General features: G+C 40.3%; 1 protein-coding gene across 5 annotated transcripts in view; it reads left to right on the top strand.

Moving 5' to 3' along the window:
- The first annotated feature begins 2477 nt into the window (after window positions 1-2477).
- Window positions 2478-25313, top strand: part of MAP3K9 (mitogen-activated protein kinase kinase kinase 9) — a 56455-nt gene continuing 33619 nt past the window's right edge. For 4 of the 5 annotated variants that reach the window (XM_020788496.3, XM_078390727.1, XM_020788495.3 and 1 more), the window contains exons 1-4: window positions 2782-3366; window positions 11442-11855; window positions 18547-18727; window positions 24651-24799. In XM_020788496.3, coding sequence (XP_020644155.3) covers window positions 2931-3366; window positions 11442-11855; window positions 18547-18727; window positions 24651-24799 — 1180 coding nt within the window. In that variant the 5' untranslated portion in view covers window positions 2782-2930. Of the gene's footprint in view, window positions 2531-2781; window positions 3367-11441; window positions 11856-18546; window positions 18728-24650; window positions 24800-25313 lie in introns of those variants that run through there. The other variant, XM_078390735.1, reaches the window with a different exon arrangement.

Genomic DNA, 25313 nt, shown 5'->3' with positions numbered 1-25313 from the left:
ATTCATGGTACTGTACGATGCCTCAGGGCTGGGCTTCCCCCGGTGGCACCATCCGTAGCATTCTCTCCAGTCTTGTCTTGGAGAATATGCATTCTTGGAGTTTTACTTGGATCGTCGTTTCCCTCATCCTCCTGGTCATCTGGCAAGTCAGCCCATGTTGTTTGAGCTCTCACGGCGTCTTGAGTGGTTCGCTCCAGGCGGCACTTCATTCTGTCCGTCATGTCAAACAGTTCCAAAAAACCAAACAAAATTAAATATAGCTAATTTTACAGTGTCTCTTTTTTGTAAAGAGGTAAAGTGGAGAAGAAATCTTCTTATATTTCTCCATTCCCTACTGTGATGGAATAGGAAATTGTTCAAGGTACATAGTTATGTTAACAGATAAATAGTTACTGATTCTGCTTCTTTTATTCAGTATGAATTAATTTACTAAAAATTGTCTAAAATATTATAATGTGTTTCACACAGATTAAAAACATATCAGGACATGCTCAGGGTCTTATAGTCTGAAAGAAATAACATAAAGCAAAAAAGAGTAGAGAGAGAATTAAACAAGCAAATATGGTCACCAGAGTTTAAAGTTACATAGTAGTTGTTATATGACTACAAACTGAACCAATTGCAGGAGGGAAAAGACAAATGATGCCTTTTTTATGAGATGAGAAAATGATGTTGCTGTTCCATTATCTCTCTGCAGCCAGGTGAAATAGTTTCCTTGATATAACTATAATTTTAAAATACTGTCTCTGTCTCTTTCCCTTCATCATTTACCTGTTCCTTTCCTATCCTCTTTCTGTGTGTCCACATGTTCATCAAACTAATGCAAAATAAGAAATTTGCTTTCTCATCTCCTTCCTCTTATATGGGAGCTGGGAGGGGGTAAAGCGTGATTCCTGACTGAAGCACCAGGAGTGGCCATGCTTTTTGAAATCATCCAACCAGTAGAGGGCTGAGTGTGTGGGAACCTGGCTCCACAGCATTTTAAGACTCCGGCCTGGCTTATAATTTCCATCAGGATTGAGTCTTCCTATGTGGCACTTAACATGCACATAGGATTCACTGGGAGGGTGTGAGGATGTGCTCCAACCTGAGGGATAGGGATCATAAAAGACATTCCTTAATCATCCATTCTTTGAAAAGAAGCTCCAAGTCAGTGCCCAAACACCAAAACACAATGTTTATTGGGAACTATTTACAATGTTTCTCCACCCATATAGTAATGGGTAGTCAGCTAACACCTGGTAACTGAGTGCACGAGGGCTTGCACAACTTCAGCTGCCACTGCCTGATGTCTCAGATCAGCTGGTGTAGCCTATGAAATTACTCTTCCCTGTACAGACAGTGCCATTGATTCAGGGTCAAGTCCTCCTAATTGACCTGTCCCTCTTTTTAAATTATTATTATTATTATTATTATTATTATTATTATTATTATTATTATTGATTGATTGATTGATTGATTGATTGTATTTATACCCCGCCTATCTAGTCATTTCGACCACTCTAGGCGGCTTACAACATAAAACATAACAAGTTCAAGAAAAAATTATAACAATTAATTAATTAAATGATTTTGCAATGGGAAAAATAAAAAATAAATCAAATAAAGAGAGAAAGGAAAGAGGACAGGAATTAACACCTGTAGGGCACAGACTATCCACAACGGTAGTCTAGTCTTGGGGGCCTGTGAGCTAGAGGAGAAAAAGGAGACAACAGAGTGTGCAAGTAGTCTCTTGTTAGAGGACCGCACCTTATCCTACATTTTGACAAGATATCCTCATCTGCTTGGATGAATAACGAACCCATTCATAAATTAAAAGTATTAGATTTCCAAGAACAGACATTTATTGTAACATCGATGGAAGAGGTCATACTGTAAAAACAACGGCTGGAGATCTTACCATGACAACTGTCCTGCTTTTTACCATGAAATCTTTCCTACAATAGATTTCCTCACAACCTATTAGGTGATATTATTAGTTTTTAACGCTTTCTTCAGACTAAATTTCCTCGACGAGATTTATCAACCACCCACAAACCTACCGTCTACGTCATACTTTTTTTTTCTACTAGTCACCTCGCGCAGTTGCACCCGCTGTTGAGAAAATCAATCATCTTTTCTGGTTTTTCCAGCAGGTGCAGACGGACATGCTAGATACAAGACAGACCAGCCATTGGCCAACGTGGCTCTTCCAGTTAGCCAATGCTAAACAAAGAAGCTTTCTTAATCTTCGTCTTCTTAATCACGCATCCAATGGGAACAAGGAGAACCTCCCCCTTGTCACACCCATTCACTCACTATCCAAAGGATGCGCTCGCTGAGAGAATCGTTGTAGGAAAGGGCAATTTTCCTTTACAGCAAAGAGAGCGTCTTACTTCACGCAATCCAGCCAATGGGCAGATACGGGCGGGGCGGACGCAGGATCGGACCAATAGGAAGGGGGACTTGAAGCGCGTGCGAGCCAGCTGAGAAAGAGTTGAGGCGGAGATTGTTCCGAGGAGCGGCTCCTAGTCAAGGGATCTTCAATCAGGTAAGGGAGGAGCTTGAAGGACACTTGTCCCATCGAATGAAAAAAAAGAGATTGAGTGAGGAGGCGGAGCTTCGTGGTTGCCCCTCCCCTCAGCTTTGCCGGTCAGTCAGGTGGCTCAGGATGCACGGCTGGTGTCTCAGCCTGTGGAGAAGGCGGCGGCGGCGGCTGAGCGCGATGTGGCTGAGGCCGGCCTGGCCGGCAGCCCCGCCGCACAGGCTCCGGAATGGCCCTGGCCGTGGCGGCGTTCTCCTCTTCGACGCCTCCTCAGAGACCTACCTGCCGGCGGCAGCCGTATGAGCGCTAGGCGGCTCCTCCCGCGGGCAGTGCCTCCCCGCTTTATGGAGGAGCCGTTGCCCCTTTCGCCTCTTCTTCTTCCTCCTCCTCCTCTCCTCCTCCCCTCATGGAGCCTTTCGGAGCCCGCAGCCCGCGCCGCCCCCTTCAACCGCCGCCGGGAGAAGACGAGGCTGAGGAGGAGGCGGCGGCGGCGGCGGCGAGAAGCCCTGACTGGGGAAAGGCGGGACCCGCGGCGGCGGCGGCGGCGGCCTCCGATGATGGCGGCGGCGGCGGGGCCGGCCTTTGGACCGCCGTCTTCGAGTACGAGGCGTGCGGCGAGGACGAGCTGAGCCTGCGCCCGGGCGACGTCGTGCAGGTGCTCTCGCAGGACTCGCGGGTGTCCGGCGACGAAGGATGGTGGACGGGCCAGATCGCCCAGCGCGTCGGCATCTTCCCCAGTAACTACGTGACCACCAGCGAGAGCAGCCGCCGCCGCCTCTGCCTCCGCCGAGGAAGCGCCGGGGAGATCCGGTCCCCCTTCCCGCAGACCCCGGCCATACAGCGTAAGAGGAGAGGGGAGGGGAGGGGAAGCTGGGTTGGGTTGGGTTGGGTTGGGTCGAAGGAGCCCCTGGACCATCTGCTCTCTGACGCCCTTGGGCTACCGTTTCTTGAGTGAAGCTGCGCTGCGTCCTTCTCCCTCCCCCCCTCCAAGACTGTCCAAGGCGACAAATCAAGGACATATCTGTGAAAACACCAGGTGGGCCTTGTGTTGAGGGAGCTTGTGGAGGGAAGACACCCTGCTTGTTAAGGTGGTAGAATTTGAACTCATTCCATCGAGTGTGGCAACTTTAGCCAGGGATGGCAGTTGTCCCAGCTTAATGAGACTGCAAGGACATGATCTTGCCTATGTGGTTCAGAAGGCTGTCTGGTTCTTCCAGAAGGAGAGAGTGAAGAAAGGGGAGTGGCGAAATGGCTATGTTTATCCCCTGGCTGCTTTTTCTGTCTCTCTTGATCCTAAAAGTACAGTACTGACAAACCCTGCAGGCAATCGTAAATTCTCCTGTAGGTTTCTTGAAGAACTAATTAGACACCAAACTGCTTTGCACTAGATGAATGTCAGTCCTAGAATATTTTTTATTGGATCTGCCAGCTGATTGTTATGTGTCTTCAAGTTAGTGACACTATGAGTTAATAACTTCCAAAAGGTGGTATCATTAATTGCCTTGCTCAGATCTTGCAAACCAGGGACCATGGTTCCCTTTAATAATTTCCTTTAATGCGTTAAGCCATCTCATGTTCAGTATATCTCTTCTCCTGACTTCCACTTGTCCTAATATTATTCAGTGAGCCTTGTTTTTTCATATATACCCAAGGTGTGATAGCCTCAATGTAGTCATTTTTTTGCTTCTAGAGAGAGTTGAGGCTTGATTTCATCTAGCAGTCTTTGTGTCTGTAAATACTTCTTAACATTGCATTTCAGATGAATTTATTTTTTACTGTTAGCTTTCTTAATTTTCTATCTTTCATATCTGTGTGTGTGTTTTGTGCTGTAAAGTTGGAACCAACATAGAGCTACCCTAATAGGGCTTTCAATGTAAGTGAGATATTTAAGGAGTGGTTTACCAGATCTACTCACCCAGTGAGTTTCCATGGCCAAGTGGGGATTCAAACCCTGTTCTCCAGTGTCCTAGTCCATCACCCTATCCACTGCACCAGACTGGGAATCTATCTGTTAGTAATCAGAAAAAAACAAATTATAAATGAACATTGACCTTGGTTTCCATTGATGCATCCTTATACTGTACTGTACTTCAGAGTCTTTTCTAATTCTTTTATAAACGCCATTCCAGCTTTTAGTCTTCTGATTTCTTGGCTGTAGTCTCAATTTTGATAGATTATAGATTGAACCAACATGTAAGATGATTTGGATTGATAACTGGATGACTGTATTGAACCTGGTGATTATTATGCTGCTTTTGTTGCAGAAAGGTTTGTGTGGTAGAGCCAGCTTGTGCAGCCTTGGGCAAGCTGCACAATCCCAGGTTGCCCCCAGAAGAAGGTGGTTCTTGAATGAGGTTGTGCTGCATACCCCCCACCTCAAGACTGTCCAAGGCAAGAAGGTGGTAAACCACTTCTGCCTGGAAGACAAAGAAAGGGTTGCCATAATTCAGAATTGACTTGATGGCACATGATTAATTAGTACATTGTCTTGTTACTTAATGGAAATTGAGAGTGCAGAATTGTAAAGAAGTTCTTCTCTAGCCGGTGGGGGGGCACTGGTGGTGAAGGCGGGAAAGAGACACGGAGGCTCATCGTAAAATCTAACATTGGTGGTTTTATTGTTTACAGCATTCAGTTCTTGTGGATCAAACGGATCCTGCAACATACAATCGTCTAACAAATGGTATCTCTTTGAACGTATAACCGGAGACATTTCTTGGTCACCTAGTAAGGGGCCGGTCCGAATTTCTCGCGATCGGTCATTGGACGAAGGGGGGCACTCTGGACGGCACAGACCGTTCCGCAACAAGGGTGCCTCGCCCAATCTCCCTCTGGAGGTTTCTTCTGAAACTCGGGTCCAGGGCGTATTACCCTCCTCCCACCAGGGTAGTTTCGCGGATGCACCGTTACCGTCCATTCTAGGGGCTCATAAAACTTCCCTGGCCCTCTGGGGAAGTTAGGATCTGGTAGTAGTCCTCCTCCGGTAGCCAGATTAGGGAAGCCCGCCACAGTTTCGACTGGAGTCTCGAACCCAAGCATGGGTTCCGTCTGAACCCCTCGGCTCTTACTTCTTTCTGGATTCAAGTCGGTACAAATTCTAAAAGCCCGCGCATTTTCCCCCTCTTTTATATCTTCCCAGACTATCAGATCTAACTCCTCCCCTCCTTCCCCTACAAGACACACCTCCGTCGGCTTCTCAGTTACCACTTCTGTTTGCTCAATGTCAGTTAACACCCTTACAGCGCATTCTGCCTCTTCTACTGTACTTCTTTCCTCGGAGGACGGCGCACTCCTCGTTACTCCTTCACAAGAATACAGTTACACTGGCCAAAGTACTGTTGTTTAGCATAGTAAATTGCACTATAGCAGACCTATTGAGTCCATGGGAATTTAGTGAGTCAGTTACTCCATAGATTCCATTGATTCAAATGAACTGTGGCTTATTGTGCTACAGTATATTTCATTTCGATTAGACCCATTTGAATCAGTGGAATAGTGAAGATGTTGACACACCAAATGCTTATTGATTGAATGAGCCTGTTGTTTAGTCGTTAAGTCATGTCCGACTCTTTGTGACCACAGGACCAGAGCACGCCAGGTTCTCCTGTCTTCCACTGCCTCCTGTTTTTGTTGTTTAGTCGTTGAGTCGTGTCCGACTCTTTGTGACCCCATGGACCAGAACATGCAAGGCCCTCCTGTCTTCCACTACCTCCCAGAGTTTGGTCAGATTCATGTTGGTAGCTTCAATGACACTGTCCAACCATCTCATCCTCTGTCATCCCCTTCTCCTCTTGCCTTCACACTTTCCCAACATCAGGGGCTTTTCCAGGGAGTCTTCTTTTCTCATGAGTTGGCCAAAGTATTGGAGCCTCAGCTTCCGGATCTGTCCTTCCAGTGAGCACTCAGGGTTGATTTCCTTTAGAATGGAAAGGTTTGTTCTCCTTGCAGTCTAGGGGACTCTTAAGAGTCTCCTCCAGGAGAACAATTCAAAAGCATAAATTCTTTGGTGGTGAGCTTTCTTTATGGTCCAGCTCTCACTTCCATACATCACTACTGGAAAAAACCATAGCTTTGACTATGCGGACCTTTGTCGGCAAGGTGATGTCTGACGTCTTAAGCAGGCATCTTTTAATTTTGTGGCTGCTGTCACCATCTGCAGTGATCATGGAGCCCAAGAAAGTAAAATCTGTCACTGCCTCCATATCTTCCCTTTCTATTTGCCAGGAGGTGATAGGACCAGTGGCCATGATCTTAGTTTTTTTGGATGCTTCAGACCATTTTTTTTGCGCTCTCCTCTTTCACCTTCATTAAGAGGTTCTTTAATTCCTCTTCACTTTCTTCCATCAGAGTGGTATCATCTGCATATCGGAGGTTGTTGATATTTCTTCAGGCAATCTTAATTCCGTTTTGGGATTCCTCCAGTTCAGCCTTTCACATGATGTATTCTGCATATACTATGGCCTCCCCTAGGTCAATTTACTGCTCTAAGGAACAGAGTTTGGCTACTAAAAATAGACAGTATTTTCTCTCCAACTGTGCAACTATACATATCAAGACATGCTACAAGTCTGCACCTTTATTTTCTTGCATGCAATTGCAATCATGGTACTGTAGGGCTCGAAGGGACCTCAGTCATTACGGCCAACCTCCTGCTAATGAAGAAATCCACACCTTAAAGCATTTCTGACAAACGACCATCCAACCACTCCTTAAAAACCTCCAGGGAAGGAGAGCCCACCACCTTTCAAGGCAGTTAGTTCCATTGTGGAAGGTCTCCTGCTGTTATAAAGTTGTTCCTAATGTTCATTTGAAAAATATTTTCTTGTAACTTGAATCTCTTACTTCTATTTGTATCCTTTAGAACAGGAGTCTCCAACCCCCAGTCCGTGGCCCGGGGGCAGCGGAGACAGAACTTCCCCCCCCACACACAGTGGGTGTGTCGTGCTCACATAGGGGGCATGTTACACTCACGTGCAGGGGCGTGAGTGCAACACCCCCCATGCACGGAGCCTGCCCCACCCCCAACAAAAGGTTGGGAACTGCTGCTCTAGAGTTGCAAAAAAGAAGTCCACTTCTCCTCCATATGATAGTCCCTCAGATACCTGAAGATAGTTATCATATCATCTCTCATTCTTTTGTCCTCCAGGTTGAACATGCCAAGGTCCCTTGACCTACTCCATAGGGCTCAATTTCCAAATATCCTACCATTCTGGGAGGTGGATGCTGATAGTTCTGGCATAAGCATATCAGGAATATTTATGTATTTTGTTGCCCAAATCAAGATGTCTGCAAGAGACTGAAAGGTTTGGGATTTTTTCAAGGTTTATTTTGGATGAGGAGGATTTAATTCTGCATTTTTTTTACTGTATCAAATATTTAGATATTAAAAGGTAGAATGAATAAAGGAAGGGTGCAAAAATTAAAGGAAAGCAAATTTTCCCTTTAGAAAGAAAAGCAGAAGAGAAGGCTGCTGCTCCACAGTCCTGAAAGAGTTGGCCACAGTAGTGATTCCCAGCCTCAGGTAACCCATGTGTTCTTAGACTTCAGCTCCCAAAAAACACCAGCCAGCACAGCTAGTGATGAAGGATTCTGGGAGCTGCAGTCCAAGTACTGTGCATCTGGATTGATAACCATTGGGCTACAGGATATTGACCTTCTAGTGAAGAAGGACCCAGGAGCCAACATGCTTTGCTGTGAGAAGGTGGATATATTTTGCATCAGTGCAGCTGTTGGACTCAAGCACGTATAGTAATTCTTATCACTATTGAACTGCATACAGGACTCTCTGTTCTGTGCTAGACACAGAACAATTACAGAACAATTCTGCTATAAACCATAGAGGTACACATACAACTTTGTAGTACAAGTCTCATCTCACAAGTTGTGCATGCAGCATTCTCACCTGTAAAATACAGAGGTAGATGGTTTAGCCTGGTTTTAGATGTGATGTTGGCTCTGTTCACCATTTGATTAAAAGTATGTAAGTTGCTGGCAATGGTTTCGGTATCTGGCTGTGGAGCCAGAGATTGGGAGTTCAATTCCCCACTGTGCCTCCTGGAAGCCAGCCTCTGTAGCCATGCACAAACTATACAGTGTCCTATGCATAGAAAACCCTGGAAAGTTTCAATCAGTTTCAATCAATTTGATGGTTCATAATTAATTACCATTATTTATGGTGTTATTATTTGCCCTGTTGAAGGTCAAGATGTAGTACCTCTTTTTATAGCATTTGAAATTCCTTCTTCTCTTTACTTAAACTATGATTTTTATGTACCCAGCGCATTGTAGCCTTGATAATAATGTCTGCTGCTCTTTGCTCATACAAAAAAATCCTTCTGAGCTACAGAAAGATGCTTGGTTTTCAGGTTCTGTCTATCTGTTCTAGAGACAGAAAAGCAAGGGTATTTAACTCTGTACTTGGTTAATGTACTGATTGAAATGAAAACACAGCAGTTACCAAGTCTTTAGACTATACTAAAGCAACAGACACATAGACATGTTTATTCATGCAGTCACTTTCTAGACTGGATGTTTGTACACCAAAAGTGATTATTCTTTCCCATTCTTTTTGTCATGAAGGTACATTTCCAACATTTGCTTCTTCAAAACCTGGCTGTTATATGGCTGTAAGATCAACTGTATTTCAGGGTGGGTAACAGAAGCTAGGAGCCAACAAGAGAAGTGGGTGGAGAAGCCTTCAATTGGAAATGAATCAGTGAAACCACAGGATATTTTTACTACTTATGTGGCAAAAAAGTTAAAGCAGGGCCTGAAATTGTAATATCTAAACCTTTAGCCAGGGTTCTTTTTCTCTTAAACTAGTTTTTTATCTTATATAAATCACCACTTGGAAGCTTTTTTATATAGTAAGTGTCAGATCTATGAAAAAACTGCAGTTCCCTGTTTGAAACTTCCTTGAAAAGTATCACCAACAGAGCTGTCCATTCAGCACCTTTGGTTCAAAAATTTAGTTCCCCACTGATATCCAGAAGAAATGTTTGTGTGCTGTATGATATATTATATCAAAGCTATATTGATGTTAATAGAGTCCTACACTTCTGTTGAAAAGGTTCGGCAAAGAACTTTGATGTATTATATAATTTTGATATTTTTCTAGAGAAAGTTACAGTAGATATATAATTCTTACTGTCTGTATGACACATTTGAACTTATTTTTCCTTGGCGCAGAGGTAAATGTAGAAATATCATCAGATACCAAGAATATTTGGGGACATTAGTACATATTTCCTGCTCTTCTTTAACACAAAATTACTATATGGGTTTGCTCTTAGAATTCAGGATTTGGGAGTGCGTTTTTGTCTTTTGTTTTTTGCATCATTGCAGTAGTAGTAATTCTTGCTGTTGATGGACTGAAAGAAGATTAATTCAATATCATTTACCTCCCATCTGAAGGAGATCAGTACTGTTCATGTTGCACTTCTCATTGTTATACCTTCCATCCTAGTATGCTATCGTCCCTTCTTCCTTAAGAGCTTTTTATGGAGTTTATTAGTATTTGCTTTAGTGCTTTTTTTGGAATTATATGATAGCATCAGTTAAGCCGCATTTTTATTATCAGTTGCATATTTATGACATTCTCATTAGAAGACAGTGTTCTTATTGTTAATTGTGCTGGGAAAATGATAATAGTGATTTATATATGTAATGCAAAGATTTTGAAGCAAATTGCATCAGTGATGAGAGCACAACATACAGTAGTAGTCTAATCTTCCAGTGATCTTAGCATGCACAACTGTGGATAAAATATGTAACTAGCATTCACTTTTGGATGACTGAATATGCTAAAATATAAATAAATGGAATATGGATAATGGGAACTGGTTGTCTATGCTTAAGATGTTTGTTAGATTTTTTAAAAAATGTTTCTTGTCTCTCACACTATCAATTTGGCTAACAGAAATGACAAAGGATGTTTTACTGTGCTGTAGACATTTGTTTATATATACATGTTTGTGTGTGTGCTGTTCACCATGTTGCCGTCTTTGCATATGAATTTCTGAAACATATTCTTAATTTTTCCAACAATAGGTAAAGCTAGATGATAAAACCTTTGCTTATTATGCAAAGCCCAAAGGAAAAAAAACGGAAAAACAAAAAAAGAGAGACAAAAACATATGGCACTTTAAAACTATTATATTACAATGTAAGCTTTTGTGGACAAGTCCATTTCGTCAGACATATGGTCTGATGAAGCGGACTTGTCCATGAAAGCTCACATTAAAATATAATAGTCTTAAGGTGCCACATGTTTTCGCCTTTTTGTTTTGTTTCTTTAGATTTTGCCTGATATGGTTGCACAGACTAATATGGCTACCTCTTTTAAAACTAAAATCTTTGCTTATGGAATCTCAATATGTTTGTATCTGCTTTTCTGATGAAACCTTTGTTCATGCTTTGTTTATATTGATCAGTTTGTATAACTTGCCATGCCTAACCGTAACTAATTGATGTTCAAAGATATCTCAGATGCTAAACTGGGCAGGTGGCAAGTCATATGATCAAGAAAAGCCCTGACTTAGCCACAATTGTCAATGGCAAATTATGCAGACCTTACACAAACACCAATAGGATTCTTGCTATTTTCCTCCTTAACTTGTTTTTGACCCAGAGTGCTTTCTGTGGGGGTGAGGGGAACCCTAGAAATCTTATGGCTAGAACTAATAAAAAATATTTTGCTTGCAGCAGAGTTGTGTATAAAGATGAGACACTGTCAGTGATACTAATTGGATACAGGTTTTCCTGAGGGTGATAATAGTACAGGAATGAATTGATGTATTACACATGTGTTTGCTAATTACAAGGCTAACCAGTTTAGTTATTTTAATTGTGAAGTAATGCTGGCACTAAATATTGTGAACATGTTAAAACTAATATATCTTCATTTTTCTTTTCCCAGTATTGGAGATTAATTTTTCAGAGCTGGTTCTGGAGGAAATAATTGGCATAGGAGGCTTTGGCAAGGTCTATCGTGCACTGTGGCTTGGAGAGGAAGTTGCTGTCAAGGCAGCCCGCTATGATCCAGATGAAGACATCACTGAGACTGTTGAGAATGTCCATCAAGAAGCCAAGCTTTTTGCTATGTTAAAACATCCTAACATAATTGCCCTTAAAGGTGTATGTCTGAAGGAACCTAATCTTTGCTTAATTATGGAGTTTGCCCGTGGTGGGTCACTAAATAGAGTATTGTCTGGTAAAAGGATCCCACCAGACATACTGGTGAATTGGGCTGTCCAGATCGCTGGAGGAATGAACTACCTGCATAATGAAGCAATTGTTCCTATTATCCACCGGGATCTGAAGTCCAGCAACAGTAAGTGGACAATATAGGTGGTATTGGGGTGTGACATTAGTGACTTTCAGAGCATTTGAAATAAAGAGTACTCTTAGGTCGTATAGGTGTGCAATGAGAACAAATGCATATGACCAGGCTGGTAATGTTGATAAAATATTAGTAACTTGAAATGTATTCTAGCCATATAAACTTGAGACCAAAAAGGAATGGGGTAAAAGGAAGAAAACAGAGGTCTAATTTTCCATTGATACCTGCTTATAAGTAACTGCTAATGGATTAATAACCTGGTGAAAGAAAATCAACTTTGTGACATTGTCTTAGAGTTTTTGCCAACAGAAACGTCTGTTTTTCCTTTTTTTGTGGTCTTTTTTTCTCTAGTACATTTTCCTATTTTTTTGTCACATGAGGGGAAACTTTAACTACATTACAGAGTTAAGGAGAGAATGAAGATTAATGGTCACTGCTTCCTTGGATTGTAGCCAATACAAATTTTCTCTTTTTCTTTTCTTGAGAGCATAGTACGTCAGTCCTGTATGATATTCAGAATAACTCAAATGAGTCCAGATATGAAGATTTCTATGAGCTATAAATGCTTTACACCTTAAAGCCAGACTTGCCACATACTACTTGTCTGATTAGTCTGGAACAAATATCAGTGTCTTCCACTGCCACATGGATAGAACTACACACACAGCCTTCTTCAGCATTTAGTTACCTTAAGAAGATGCAAGTAGATGTCTGCCCCAGCAATTTAATCTTTTCAGTACTGTCAGAAGTAGGGGAGTAAGATGGATATTTATTTTCCATTGTAGTAATGTATGGGTAAGTCTGATATTATTTGTAAATATTTGTAAATATTTGCAATTGCTTTCAAAATAAAGGTTATAAAGAGAGATGAAGGTCACATTCAGTGGACCTGTTCAGGGATAGATATATGTATACACTAACATTATGAGATTTAAATAGTTTTTTCTATTTTTTAAACACCAGTTTATGGAAATATCATGTAGTGTATTTTTCCATGTATAAGAAGCCCCCATGTTTAATAAGACCCCCCACCCAACTTTTCTAACCCAAAATTAAGAAATCTAAGTGGGGCTGAGCAAGTGTAGGGGGAAAGGGATCAAAACGCTGCAGGATTGCTTTGATCCCTGCTTTCTCCCTTCATGCTAAGCCCCGTGGGACTTAGCAAAAGGAGGGGGAAAGGAATCAAAGCAATCCTGCAAATGCACAATCATTTTTATCCATTTCCCCCTCATACAGCCACGGGATTGCTTTGATTCTTTCCCCTTCCTTTTGTTAAGCCCTATGGGACTTAGCAAGTGGAAGGGAAAGGAGGGTTCAAAGCCCTGCAGGAACAATTTGATCCCTGCTTTCCCCTCCACTTGTTTTTGTACTCTCCTCATATTACTTCCCTGTATAAGAAAACCTTCAATTTTTAGTCTAAAATTTTTAGACAAAAGTATAGTCCTATATAGAGAAAAATATGATATACTAGACTTGTGAAAGAGAAAGCAAACATATGAAACTGAATAGGCACAGGACAAGCCTGAATAGCTTTGTGAGAGTGCTGGGTGAACAAATATAGTAAATGCATAGTGGTGAAGAAAGGAAATATTCTCATTCTGATTTTATCTCTCCACCTTTTCCTGCCATGCTATATGTATAAGACAATAAAACATATGTATAAATAGCAGGGAAAATGAAAGGAATAGTTGACATGAAATAAATGGGGAAAATCATTGGAAAATGTATGTGGATTTGGCACTGTAATTTTGTAAATTTGGTTAAAGGTTAAATTTAAAATGTTGTAGCTGCTGTATTTGGTACAGTTCAGCTAGAAAACATCTACACAGAAAATAATTAACATGAACAAGAATTCCTTACAGCTCCAGTGCCTGTGATCTTTTAACAATGATTTTATCTGTAATAGCTATACAATAATACACAAATAGAGACCTGAAGATGAAGTTAATGCTTGCTTGCTTACAGAAGGATAAGATACATTCTTAAGTAGTGGGTGTCAAGAAAAGATCTCATAGAAGTAAGTATAAGATAGGTATTGCTAAAATTGATGTTCATTGCTCTGATCTGTAATGTGCAACATCAATTTGTTAAAATTTCTGGGAGTGTTAGTACAGGAAGCAAAATTTGTTAACCATCAAGAAAATGTCTCTGTCATAGCCAAGGTGTAACTAATTAAAAACAAAACCAAACCAGAATAAACCTCTTAGCAATCTGCCCTCTGTCAGTTTGCAACATAATTAGTGAGATGCTGGCTGTCAATGTGTGTTAAATCTCCCTGACCTTGGGAAGAACTTTGCCTTAGCAGTGCCTTGGTATTCATTCTTGCATGCCCACTTGAGTTAGGCAAGGAGACTTTATCAGGTGCAGTCCCTTTTTTCTCTTTGTCTTAGTGAACCTCTGGTTTGTCAATGAAAGCTATTTAATTAGTTTACTAATTTCTGTTTATGTACTTCATTGACAGGGAGGTGAGCTACTGGTGCATTTTAAATTTTTTCAAGGCTTAATGTTTCATTTTAAAATTTTGTTTTCTTTATGAAGCCTTAGAAGAGAGTAAAGTTTTCCTAAAGAAATAATTGACTTGGGGAAAATGCTTTACTAATTGTTTGAGCCACTAATCTAGATCTTGGAATATCACATGGTACTAGACCTGTTGAGTGGTGAGAGTGAATCTTAATCACCGCTTGTCTGCTTTCTGTAAATTATTCCCTTCCTGTAATCTTTTGCAGTAGAAAAGTTTTAAGTTGGATTTGCAGCCTATTTGCTTCTGAAGATGTGGCTTAGGCTTATAAATAGTACTTTGTGTGGTCACCTGTAGCAAGTAAATGCTACTGTCAAGTAGGGGGAAATGGCTTGGAAGTATTTTCTCCTTTCAATTTTTAAGTATGAATATGCTGTTACTTGGGCTAGCAAAACAGTCTTTGGCATCCTCCATAGGCTAATAATTTCATGAACGTGTAATACCTATATAGCTCTGTTCTTAGATTGTGATAGGTCAAGGATGGGTTAGTTTAATCAAGTTTAGAACAAGTTTATCCTGGCCTAGATTAGTTGGCTGCCAAGACTGGAGTTTAATCCACATACTAATACTTTATCTTTGAAGGTAAAGGTAGGTGATATCTCTACTAGACCATTAAAATTCAGAAACAATTGCCCTCTTTCAGGCTGGACACCACGTATCTGTGGATAGTGTCAATATGTTGATAAACTCCTGTCAGGAGCTTTAAAGGCATTGGTAGGTGTCGCATCACTCAGCATACAGAACAGGGCTGTTCTGGCAAGCAGAACAGCCCTGAGTGGGGGTGCTGGGTCCATTGAGTGCAATGCATTGCTTCCAGAGGTGCTGGCACAACAGAGGAAAAACCTACCCATCAGGAAACAGTACCTGGCATATTAGTGTACTGTTTTTAAAAAATTTAATTTAAGGGGCTGCAGTGCCCCATAAAACAAGAGAGAAAATAAATTGGTAGCAGGGTATAGCCAGCAATAATGATTCATATTGAAGAAAATGAATTTGTAACATTAAAACATATTGGGATGCTCATCCAGGTATATGTAACACGTGACTACGATGCAGCACAACAGAGAGGTATGGAAAGTATCATTAGAAATGGGGAACATTTCCCTGGTGTGACCATGACCTATGCCAGTTTCAAAATGAGGATAGCAGAGTCAAACTAGGAGTGTTAATTTAAAATTCCATCCCTGGCAAACTCACCAAATGGAAGGCTGCCGTCCACTCAGCATTCGTTCCCACTATTGTTTTACATTGAACTAGAGGGTCTTTTTCTTTGGCTGGCGATTGGAGTGATGTAGAAATGTGGGAAATGTCACATAAGAGAAGTTGAGATAAAATTTGTTTTACCCACTAGGCAAGCCAGTTACAATCAAATTAATAGTATTACCTAGTGGTTAGAGAAGGATGTTGTCCTCAGTTGGAAGTCTTGCTTGCCTTTGTTGCAGATAGTGCCATGGACAGTTCATATCTTTCATAGTCCAACAACGTATACCAGCTTATCTGCACCTTTCTATGCCACATCAGTCTCCAGCCAAAGGAAAGGAACTTTAATTTCAGTGTAAAGCAATATGTGGTGAAATGCAAGCAGTTGGCAGCTTTCTGTTGGTGAGCTTTGGACAATTCAGTTAACACTGCAGAGGTGAACACTTCTGGCTTAATGTTGCAGCCCTCATTTGAAATCTGGCATGGAAGGTCTGTTTACAGTTTCAGTGGTCTAATAGAGGTATCACCTACTTTTGCCTTGGAGCATGTAACAACACAGTTTTTTCCCCTCATTTGTAGGACTTTACTCAGTTGAAAGCTTTGTGCAACAAAAATAATCTCCATAGAAGTAACTAGAAAGTGGAAGTTTACTACCAAAGTAATCACATTCAGGCAAATAAAGATGTAGCTGTTAGGTGTATCCTGTGTTGAGACACTTTCCAACCTCCTTTAGGCTCCAACATTATTGCCTGACAAGATCAGAATTGCCATGATTCTTCTCCGATATATCCTACATATTTAAAACAGGATAATTGGGAGACTTCTGATGGAAGTCATATACCTGATGAGTCAGCTGTTTTGCTGCCAGTATTTAAGCTTCCTTTTAGCTCTACAGATGATAGTATATTGAGTTCCAGTGCAGTGTATTTACAGGGTACTAATTAAAATTATTATTTTCAGGGTGTGGAATTTTGAAGCTGTCAGACAGATTCCTGTTGTGAATATCTTAAGCTGAGAGGTCAAATGCATGCCTAACAAAAGCAACTAGAATTTGACAGATGAATGATATGCAGTGGTGCCTCGCTTAACGGGTGCCCCGTTTAATGACGAAATCGCATAGCGATTAACTTTTTGCGATCGCTTTTGCGATTGCATTACGATGTTTTAAATGGGGAAAAATTGCTTTGCGTTGATCGGTACCCTGTTTTGCTTACCGATCATCGCAAAGCAATGATTTTTTAACAGCTGATCGCGGTTCCAAAATGGCCACCGGGTAAAAAAAATGGCCGCCTGCTGTTTTCTGGGATGGATTCCTTGTTTACCGGGCAGCGAAAATGGCCGCCGTATGGAGGATTTTCGCTTAAAGGTGAGTCTGAAGCCCATAGGAATGCATTGAAGGGGTTTCAATGCATTCCTATGGGCTTTTTAATATCGCATAGCGATGAAATCGCTTTGCAGCGATTTTTGCTGCACTGATTATCGTCGCTATGTGAGGCACCACTGTATTATCCTTTGACCTGGTGCTCAAGTAAAATATTGCTGAATCCCTGCTGTACTTCAAGGAGTGGTTGTCTCCATTATCAGTAACCTTAGGACTACAAAGCTGTTAGGAAAGTGGCATAACATGTTACATGAATATCGCAAAGCATAAGTCAGACTGTATTATTGAATGTACTCTGAGTCAAAGTTGGGGTAAAGAAGAAACTGTCTTTGGAATGCTGTCCAGTGGAACTTTTCTGAATGTTTAAGGTGAATCTGTCTTCAGCCTACTGCAATACATTTGTAGAAGGGGTAGCTGTGCTAATCTGTACAAGTATTACTGGTAAAAGCAAAATATAAATAACAAGTAAAAAAAGACAAACTCATGGTGATAGCATAAAGACTAACTTTTATATATTTTTAAATGTTAGCTTTCATGGACAAATGCACTTCATCAGACATAAGACATTTGCTAAACATTTAATGGATAAAATTACTCATGCCCATTTCAACTTGGATGCAGCTAATTCTATCATACAGACTTGGGAAGAATTTAGGGTACAATTTGACTGTGTTTAATTGGTGAGTTTGTTATAAGGGAGGAGGTAATAAATGGGGTACCACAGTGCTCAATCTTGGGCCCAGTGCTCTTAAACATTTTTATTAATGACTTGGATGACGGAGTGCAGGGAATACTTATCAGATTTGCAGATGACACAACACTGGGTGGGATAGCTAATACCTTGGAAAGCAGGAACAAAATTCATAAAGGTGTTGAGAGGTTTGAGCCCTGGGCTGAATACAATAGAATGGAATTTAACAGGGATGACAGCTGGGCATAAGGAACTTAAGGAAAATGATGCTTTCTTGTTCATGCCTGTCTTGTGAACTTCCCATAGGTATCCATGTGGCTATTGTGGGAAAAGAATACTAAACTAGATCAGGTTTTGGTCTGATCCAACATGATTTTCTTATGTTCTTCTTTTCATCTATGGTGCCCTGCATGTTCTAGGTGTTATATTCCTGAAATCCCCATGTTATACTCGCAACCCCGCCCCCAGTATACAGCACATCACTAATTACAAGAAAAACTGAAACTCTTTAATAATATCTATAAACATCAGATTTGCAAAGCATTCCTACCCTGTCACTCCCAACCCCCCCATCCAATTAATATGAATTTGGGATAAAGACATTTTGTTATTTTCAGTGGGCTTAGTCTTGGATATTCAACTGCTGTTTCTCTTTGGGGAACTGAACAGTGGAGCTTGTCTCTTGTGTTTACTTGAGTCAGAAGGTACAAGAATGTCTCTAGTTTATGTTAGGATTGGCAGGTTGATTTGTGGTCTGAATTTCCTTGATTTCTATGATATAGAATGAACTGTACATGTTAGATTTGAACTGAAGAATTTTTCTTTTTGGAAATGTAATATTAATTGTATTTTCACCAGATTGTATTATTTCCCCCCCCCCCCCATTTTCCAGTATTGATACTTGAGAAGGTGGAAAATGGGGATCTGAATAATAAGAACTTGAAGATTACAGATTTTGGCTTGGCCAGAGAATGGCATAAAACAACCAAAATGAGTGCAGCTGGGACATACGCTTGGATGGCTCCTGAGGTTATCCGATCATCCATGTTCTCTAAAGGAAGTGATGTATGGAGGTACATTTATTAATACTTAAAGCACAATTAGGGATGTGTACTGCAAAATTTTTCGTATTTCTGTTTCTGGTTCCTTTGGGGAATGCTTCTTTCATTTTTGTACTGTTTGTGTACTGATCCTTTTTTGTAAATGGGGGGGGGGGAAGCTTTCCCATTCATGTTTCACTATTTGTGTTTTCTGATATTCCAACTGCCTAAAAAACCCTTAAAACTACTTCAAAAAAAATGCTAGGCAACAAAGAATCAATCTGCTCCAAAATCAGATGACACTATATGAGAAAGAAAATTCATCACTGGACTTATGCAGGCATCTGCAGAGTCCAGTGGCATATTGGCACAGTCACAAAGTCCATAGTCCGTCCTACAGAAGCAGACAAACAGTTCCCCCAAACCCCACCAAATTATACACTTGTAACAGAATAAATACACAGTAAATTATATATAATAATTTTTTAAAAAATCAAACAAACAGGGAAAGCACCTACATACCCAAAATATAGCAAAATTTTAAAAAGCCATACATATAACTCCCCTCTCCAAAACCAAGAAAAGAAAAGAAGGAAGCAATTAAACACACACACAAAATCAAAGCCCCCCACAACTAAAACTAGTAGCATACGGGAGAGTTCTCTGCCCCAGGCCACTTAATGCCTACTTTTTTCTTTCCAGCTGGCAGAAACAAAATAGCCCAAATAGATAAAGGAAAAAATCCCCAGAAAAATCAAGGGGGAAAAAAAGAAGAAAGGATTCAAGATGGAGGCACAGCAGGAATGTTAAAGTTAATAATATCCTGTTTGTGAAAAGCATTGAAAATTGATTGCTACATACCTGTTTACAAGTGATTAGGTTTTCACAAGGAACTTAAAACAATGACATGTAATGTTTTTGATTTTGTGCTTCTCAGCAGACAGAAATGCTTGTTAAAAAATCACATCTGCAAGGATTTTTTTTTACTAAAATTGTCTTTAAAGCACATTGGCAGATAATAAATACAAATGTCTCACTAGTAGCAGTTAAAATGAGAAAAAAGAATGTTTCTTTTACTCATTATGAGTGCTCTGATGGGATATATGCTTTTGTGTGTTTCTTTAAAATCAAGCTAATAATCATTTTTATAACACATGTCAAAAGTAAAGTTTTATATTTCTAGTTTCAAAGTTAATTGGATAGGTTATATTTTAGATACTGTATTCAGTACCTTGGCAACAGACTGAAAATGCTTGAAAGCAGTAGAATGATTAGTTTTAAGGACAGAACCTCACCAATTAGTTAAAGAAATAATAAAAGCACAGACAAAGTAAAATGTAATATGTTAATAGCATTGAATAAAAGTAGCTAAATTAGATATAGAGGGCTATAGGAGAAAGAACTAGAAAGAGCAACTTGGACAAAATCTAAATAATTTCTGCTGGCTGGTTTAATTCTTTGGGGTAAGAAAAGTTCCTTGTACAATTTTTGATATGTATCAATGTTATAACTTCTTATGGCTGTTAATTATAGTCACTGAATTTTAGAATGTGGCTAAAATATGTTCTTCTGACTGTATTTTTGTGATCATAAGTTTTTATTCTTCTGGAGTGTTAGTTTTGCTGTATATAAAATATAGATTAAATAAAAGCATATAAAATAGTACCACCTTGGCTGATTCAGCTTTTTACTCAGAAACAGTAGAGTTAAAAGACAAGAAGTGGGTAGGGAGAAGTAATTCATCACAGGTTATATATAATTTAGATTATGCTCAGAAGAAGATTGACACATTTTACAGATGAATTTTCATTCTAAAGTGCCAAAAAAATTGAGTTCTATGCAAACAACAAAAGTTGTCCTGCATGGAGAGTAAATGTATGCTGTGGGGCAAATCTATAGGCTTTTTTTCAAATCATTCAGTATCTGCATGTCAGAACGCTGTATGCTGGTGCTCGTAAAGCGTCAGACTTTAAAGGTCAAAAGGCAGGCAGCAATGAAGGATGAAAGGTACTAGGAGTGTGCAGTAATCCCACAGAGACTGACTGAAGCAAAGAGTATCCTCACTTTTTACTGAGTCAAAATTCCTGCTTCCCTAGATGTTCTGACTGATTGCTGAGAGCCCATGTGATACTTGCTATTGGATGAAAAATTCTCAAGTGATTTGACAAAGAGTGGGTGAAAGAATGCTGAAAGGTTACACAAAAGAGGGAACATGGAAGAAAAATGAAACTTCATGTACTTCTCTGTAGTAAACTCAAATAATCTATGTTTTAGAGGCTCTCTTTCAGTAATCACCAAAAGAACATGAGTTACATAAAAGAGAGCTTCTTTCATATTTTTCATTTGTCATTTAGGCACAAATGGCCCATCCTTAACCACAATAAAGTTAAATTGTATATGGACTATTGTACTTGTTTCCTGAAGAAAATCTCCAGATTATTCATTTATTAAGTGTTATCTGTCCCATCTTCATACTCTGCATCTGATGTGTTTGTGGAGTTATGAGAGCTTCGTATGTGCCTCTGCTCACTTTGTGCTAAATTTCCTGTGCGTGAATGTGAGAGTTCAATTTTTGAAACATTGCTCTCCACAACAAAATTACAAGTCTCTTTCAAATTTGAACCAGGGGAAAGGTTTATTGGAGTATTCAACAGAAAGTTATTGTCCAACTCATTGTTCCATAACTTGTCTCCTGTCGCCAACTGGTCTGACAAGGGTGCCCATGCATCACTCAAACATGGGTTTGAGTCATTACTGTTCCAAGGTCCTGACCAAGCCAATACACCCTCTTCCTTCAGAACCTCTCGGCTCTCTCCATCGAGAAGGGAGGTGGTCTCATTTTTGGTCGGGTTAACCCATCTGACGTTCTGAGTCATACAGAAGGTGGTCCAGGGTCTATCTGGAATCCCCTCCTCCTTGCTTCCTCCACTCGCCATGCCAGGCACTCCCTTTCCTCTCTCTCCACAATTTCCCTTTCCTCTCTCAACTTTCTCCACTGCTCTTGGGCTTCTGACTCACCCCAATATGAAGGTCTTTGTGGGATCCCCTTTCGGCAGCAGTAGTCAGCCTCTTTCCTAGTCACTCGCACTCTATCCCACTTTCCAGTCCATGGGTCTTGCACCCGTACCATCTCCCAACCTCCTGGTATGGGGTCTTCCTTGTTCTTTATATCTGCTATCCCTGCCTCAATCTCCACCCTCTTTTTCCACCCCAATTTGTCCGGGGTTTGAACGGCTACCGTTAACCTGCACAATCCTCTTTCCAAATCCTGGGTATCAGTTCCTTGTTCAGTTCTTCTAGGTGTGGGTACCTAGAAGAACTGGGTTTGTGTCTCCCTTTCTGTCTTTGGGAGGGACGGCATTCCATCGAGAGCTTCCTCCCTCTCACCCCTGGTCTCACAGTGAATTTGGATGTTCCTAATCTGTAATTCGTGTTCTATAGAAAGCAGGAGTGGATAACTGAGGCCCTCCAGATATTTTTGAGCTTTGGCCCCCTACTTCACCAACTGCACCAGCTACCAGTCCATTTTTCGGCCCAAACTGAAGTGCCTTATATGGCTTTAGTCCAGGCTACCTGAAGTACAGTTGTGCCTTGCTTAGCGATTGCTTCGTTTAACGATGAAATCGCTTAGTGATGACTTTTTCAGAGCGATCTTGCGCTCCGTTTAATGGTGGTTCCTATGGGCGATTTTCGCATAGCGATGTTTGGGACCACGCTTCGCATAGCGATGACAGTTTGGATCCCCCTGTTTTGACAGCCTCATGTTGGCTGTTTTTTAAATGTTTAAAAATGTTTAAAAAATGTTTAGAATGCTTGAAATCATAAGTGCACTTAATAAACCCTTTGTTAAACTAATTTGACTTTGTTCCGACTCTTTAAATTTGTTGTAATTTTTTTCCCCATTGAGATGCATTGAATAGGTTTCAACGCATTTCAATTGGGGAACCGTGTTTCGCTTAGCTATGTTTCCTATGGTGATTTTCGCTTAAGGACAGCAATCCGTTCCAATTTTCCAATTATCCAGTTTTCAGTGCATTTCTGTGGGAAACCGTGTTTCGCTTAGCGATGAAATCGCTTAACAGCGATTTTTTTGGAACCAATTATCATTGTTAAGCGAGGCACCACTGTACTGTATCTCCCCGTATGAGCCTTCACAGCTCTTAAAATCATCTGAGGAGGCTCTCTTCTCAGTCCCATTGCTAGCACAGGCATATTTGATGGAGACATAAGAAATGGCCTTCTCTGTGGCAGCTTCCAGGTTTGTGGAATGCTCTCCCTCAGAAAGTTAGATTGGCCATCTCCCTTTTATGCTTCCACTGACAGCTGAAGATCCATCCCTTCAGGCACTCTTTTAACAGTTTTAACAATCATAACTAAGTCTCTGAATGCTGTTTTTAGTTGAGATTTTAAAATTTGAATGTTTTTAATCATTCAGTGTATTTTAATTGCTATTATAGTTAAATTGTTTTGTAATGTATAATTTCTTGTGTTTTTAAGTTCTAATTTTTTAACATTGTGAGCTGCCTTGAATCCCCTTATTGGGAGAAAGGTGACCTATAAATAAGACAAAAAAATCCCCACACTAGTTGCTAGATTTAATATCTATGATGTGAATTGTTAAGTTCCCCACCCCACCGCCTGTGTAAAAATTAGACAAATTGTCGACAAGTACAGGTTCAGGTTGGCTCTTACTGATGTAGGTGCAGACCCTATTCACCCACTGGAACTAATCCTCTGTTTCCTTAGGCAGCAGCACACTACAGGACAGACCCAAAACTTCCATGGATTCAATTTTTAACAGCAAAATGATAAAATGCCAAAAGTCTGTTAAGAAAACAACAAAGAACATTCTGGTTTTTGGCTGAAATCCTGTTATACTTGACAGAGCATAAAGTCATGCATGCAGAAGTATACAGGGAGTTAAACTCAGGCAGACCATATGTCTGATTATACATTGAGCCACACAACGTGGTATGCAGCTGCATCGTCAGAACTGCTTCCTGAATAAGACTTGCACTTTCAAGCAAATTTCACAATAACATCCACAGTTTCAGGTGTAGCTATGCAATAAGACTTTAACTATTATATGTTGACTAAGTATTAGGTGTACACATATGCTAGCCACAGGACTTTCAGAAGGACAGTGACTGCTGGAGTGGAGAAGTACATCAAAAGAGAGAAAAAGAGAATCCAAAGAAAGTTCTTTAACTGCCTCATATGAAAAGTAGTAATTGTGTCGCAATCTGTTCTTCAAAGTACATTTCATGATGATTACCAGAAACAGATCCTGTGACAGAAAGCTGCTACATTTTAAATAATGGCTAAAATCATGTTGCATGGCTACATGGGCATAAATCAACATTATACCAGTGGCAACTACAATAGCAACAAAGTATCTTTACATCATACAGTGATGAACAAAGTTCTGGCCACAGGACTGCATCTTAAGACTTTGGCTGAGATAAGATGCACTTGTCATTCCTGCTAATGCTGTTCCATGTGTTCATGTTTTAAACTGCAACAAAAACTTTGATTTTTCTTTGGTAAGATATAATTGAAATTTGTAATTTCTGAGTTTACAAAAATGTAAGGATCAAATCGGAACAGATAGAAGGCCTGTCTGTTCAGCAATCTGTTTATGGTGTGAATCCTGTAGTTCCAGGAGGTGAGTACAAAATCCTGCAGTTCCAGGAGATGAGTACAAAATCTGGTTCTACTTTGTATTCTCCTGCACAAATATACTAAGGCATAGAACGTCTGATACTAGAGTTGATCTAGAGCCACCTTGATTAGGATCTCTCAGTGATCCTAATCTCCAAAAATTACAAAGGCATCCAAGTTGGCAGCCATCACTACATTTGTATTCAAAATTTTCTCTTTCAGCGTGTGCTTGTAACTTGAATTGGATTTAAGAAAATGGTTGTGTAAATGACTGAGTTTATTTTCCTTTTCATAGCTATGGTGTTTTGCTTTGGGAACTTTTAACTGGGGAAGTACCATTTCGAGGAATTGATGGCCTAGCAGTAGCATATGGTGTTGCCATGAATAAACTCGCTCTTCCTATTCCTTCAACCTGCCCAGAACCTTTTGCCCGTCTGATGGAAGGTAAGCGTAGACTGAATTGACCAAACAAAATACTTTGCTGTTGGAATATAATTCTAATTGAGTGTTTATTTTGTGTAAAATGTAAATCGGTTTGGCTCTGTAGTTCATTAACCAGGCTTAATGGAATGTTTGTTGGTTTGCAAGGTTCTTTAAGTGGTTTTGCTTGCAAGTATTCTGTGACATCAATGTCCATCAGATTACCTTCGCCATTGAAAATTTGCTAAATATCATCAAACCTTCACTTTGATCCACTTTAATATACCGTATTTTTCACACCATAAGACGCACTTTTTCCCCACAAAATGGGGGGGGAAAGTTTGTGCGTCTTATGGAGCGAAGAAAACATTATATTTTCCTGTTTTCTTCTCCTAAGAAATTGGTGCGTCTTATGGAAAGGTGCGTCTTATGGAGCGAAAAATATGGTACTTACTTCATCACTTTTCAAACAAAGATAACCCACATGTTCTGTACAGAGTCTCGGTCAGTTTGGAATGATGGGAACTATTATGTTCTT

The sequence above is a fragment of the Pogona vitticeps genome, chromosome 1 (genome assembly GCF_051106095.1).
Source record: "Pogona vitticeps strain Pit_001003342236 chromosome 1, PviZW2.1, whole genome shotgun sequence".
Taxonomy (NCBI): Eukaryota; Metazoa; Chordata; class Lepidosauria; order Squamata; family Agamidae; genus Pogona; species Pogona vitticeps.
This window is presented reverse-complemented; position numbering and strand designations above follow the sequence as displayed.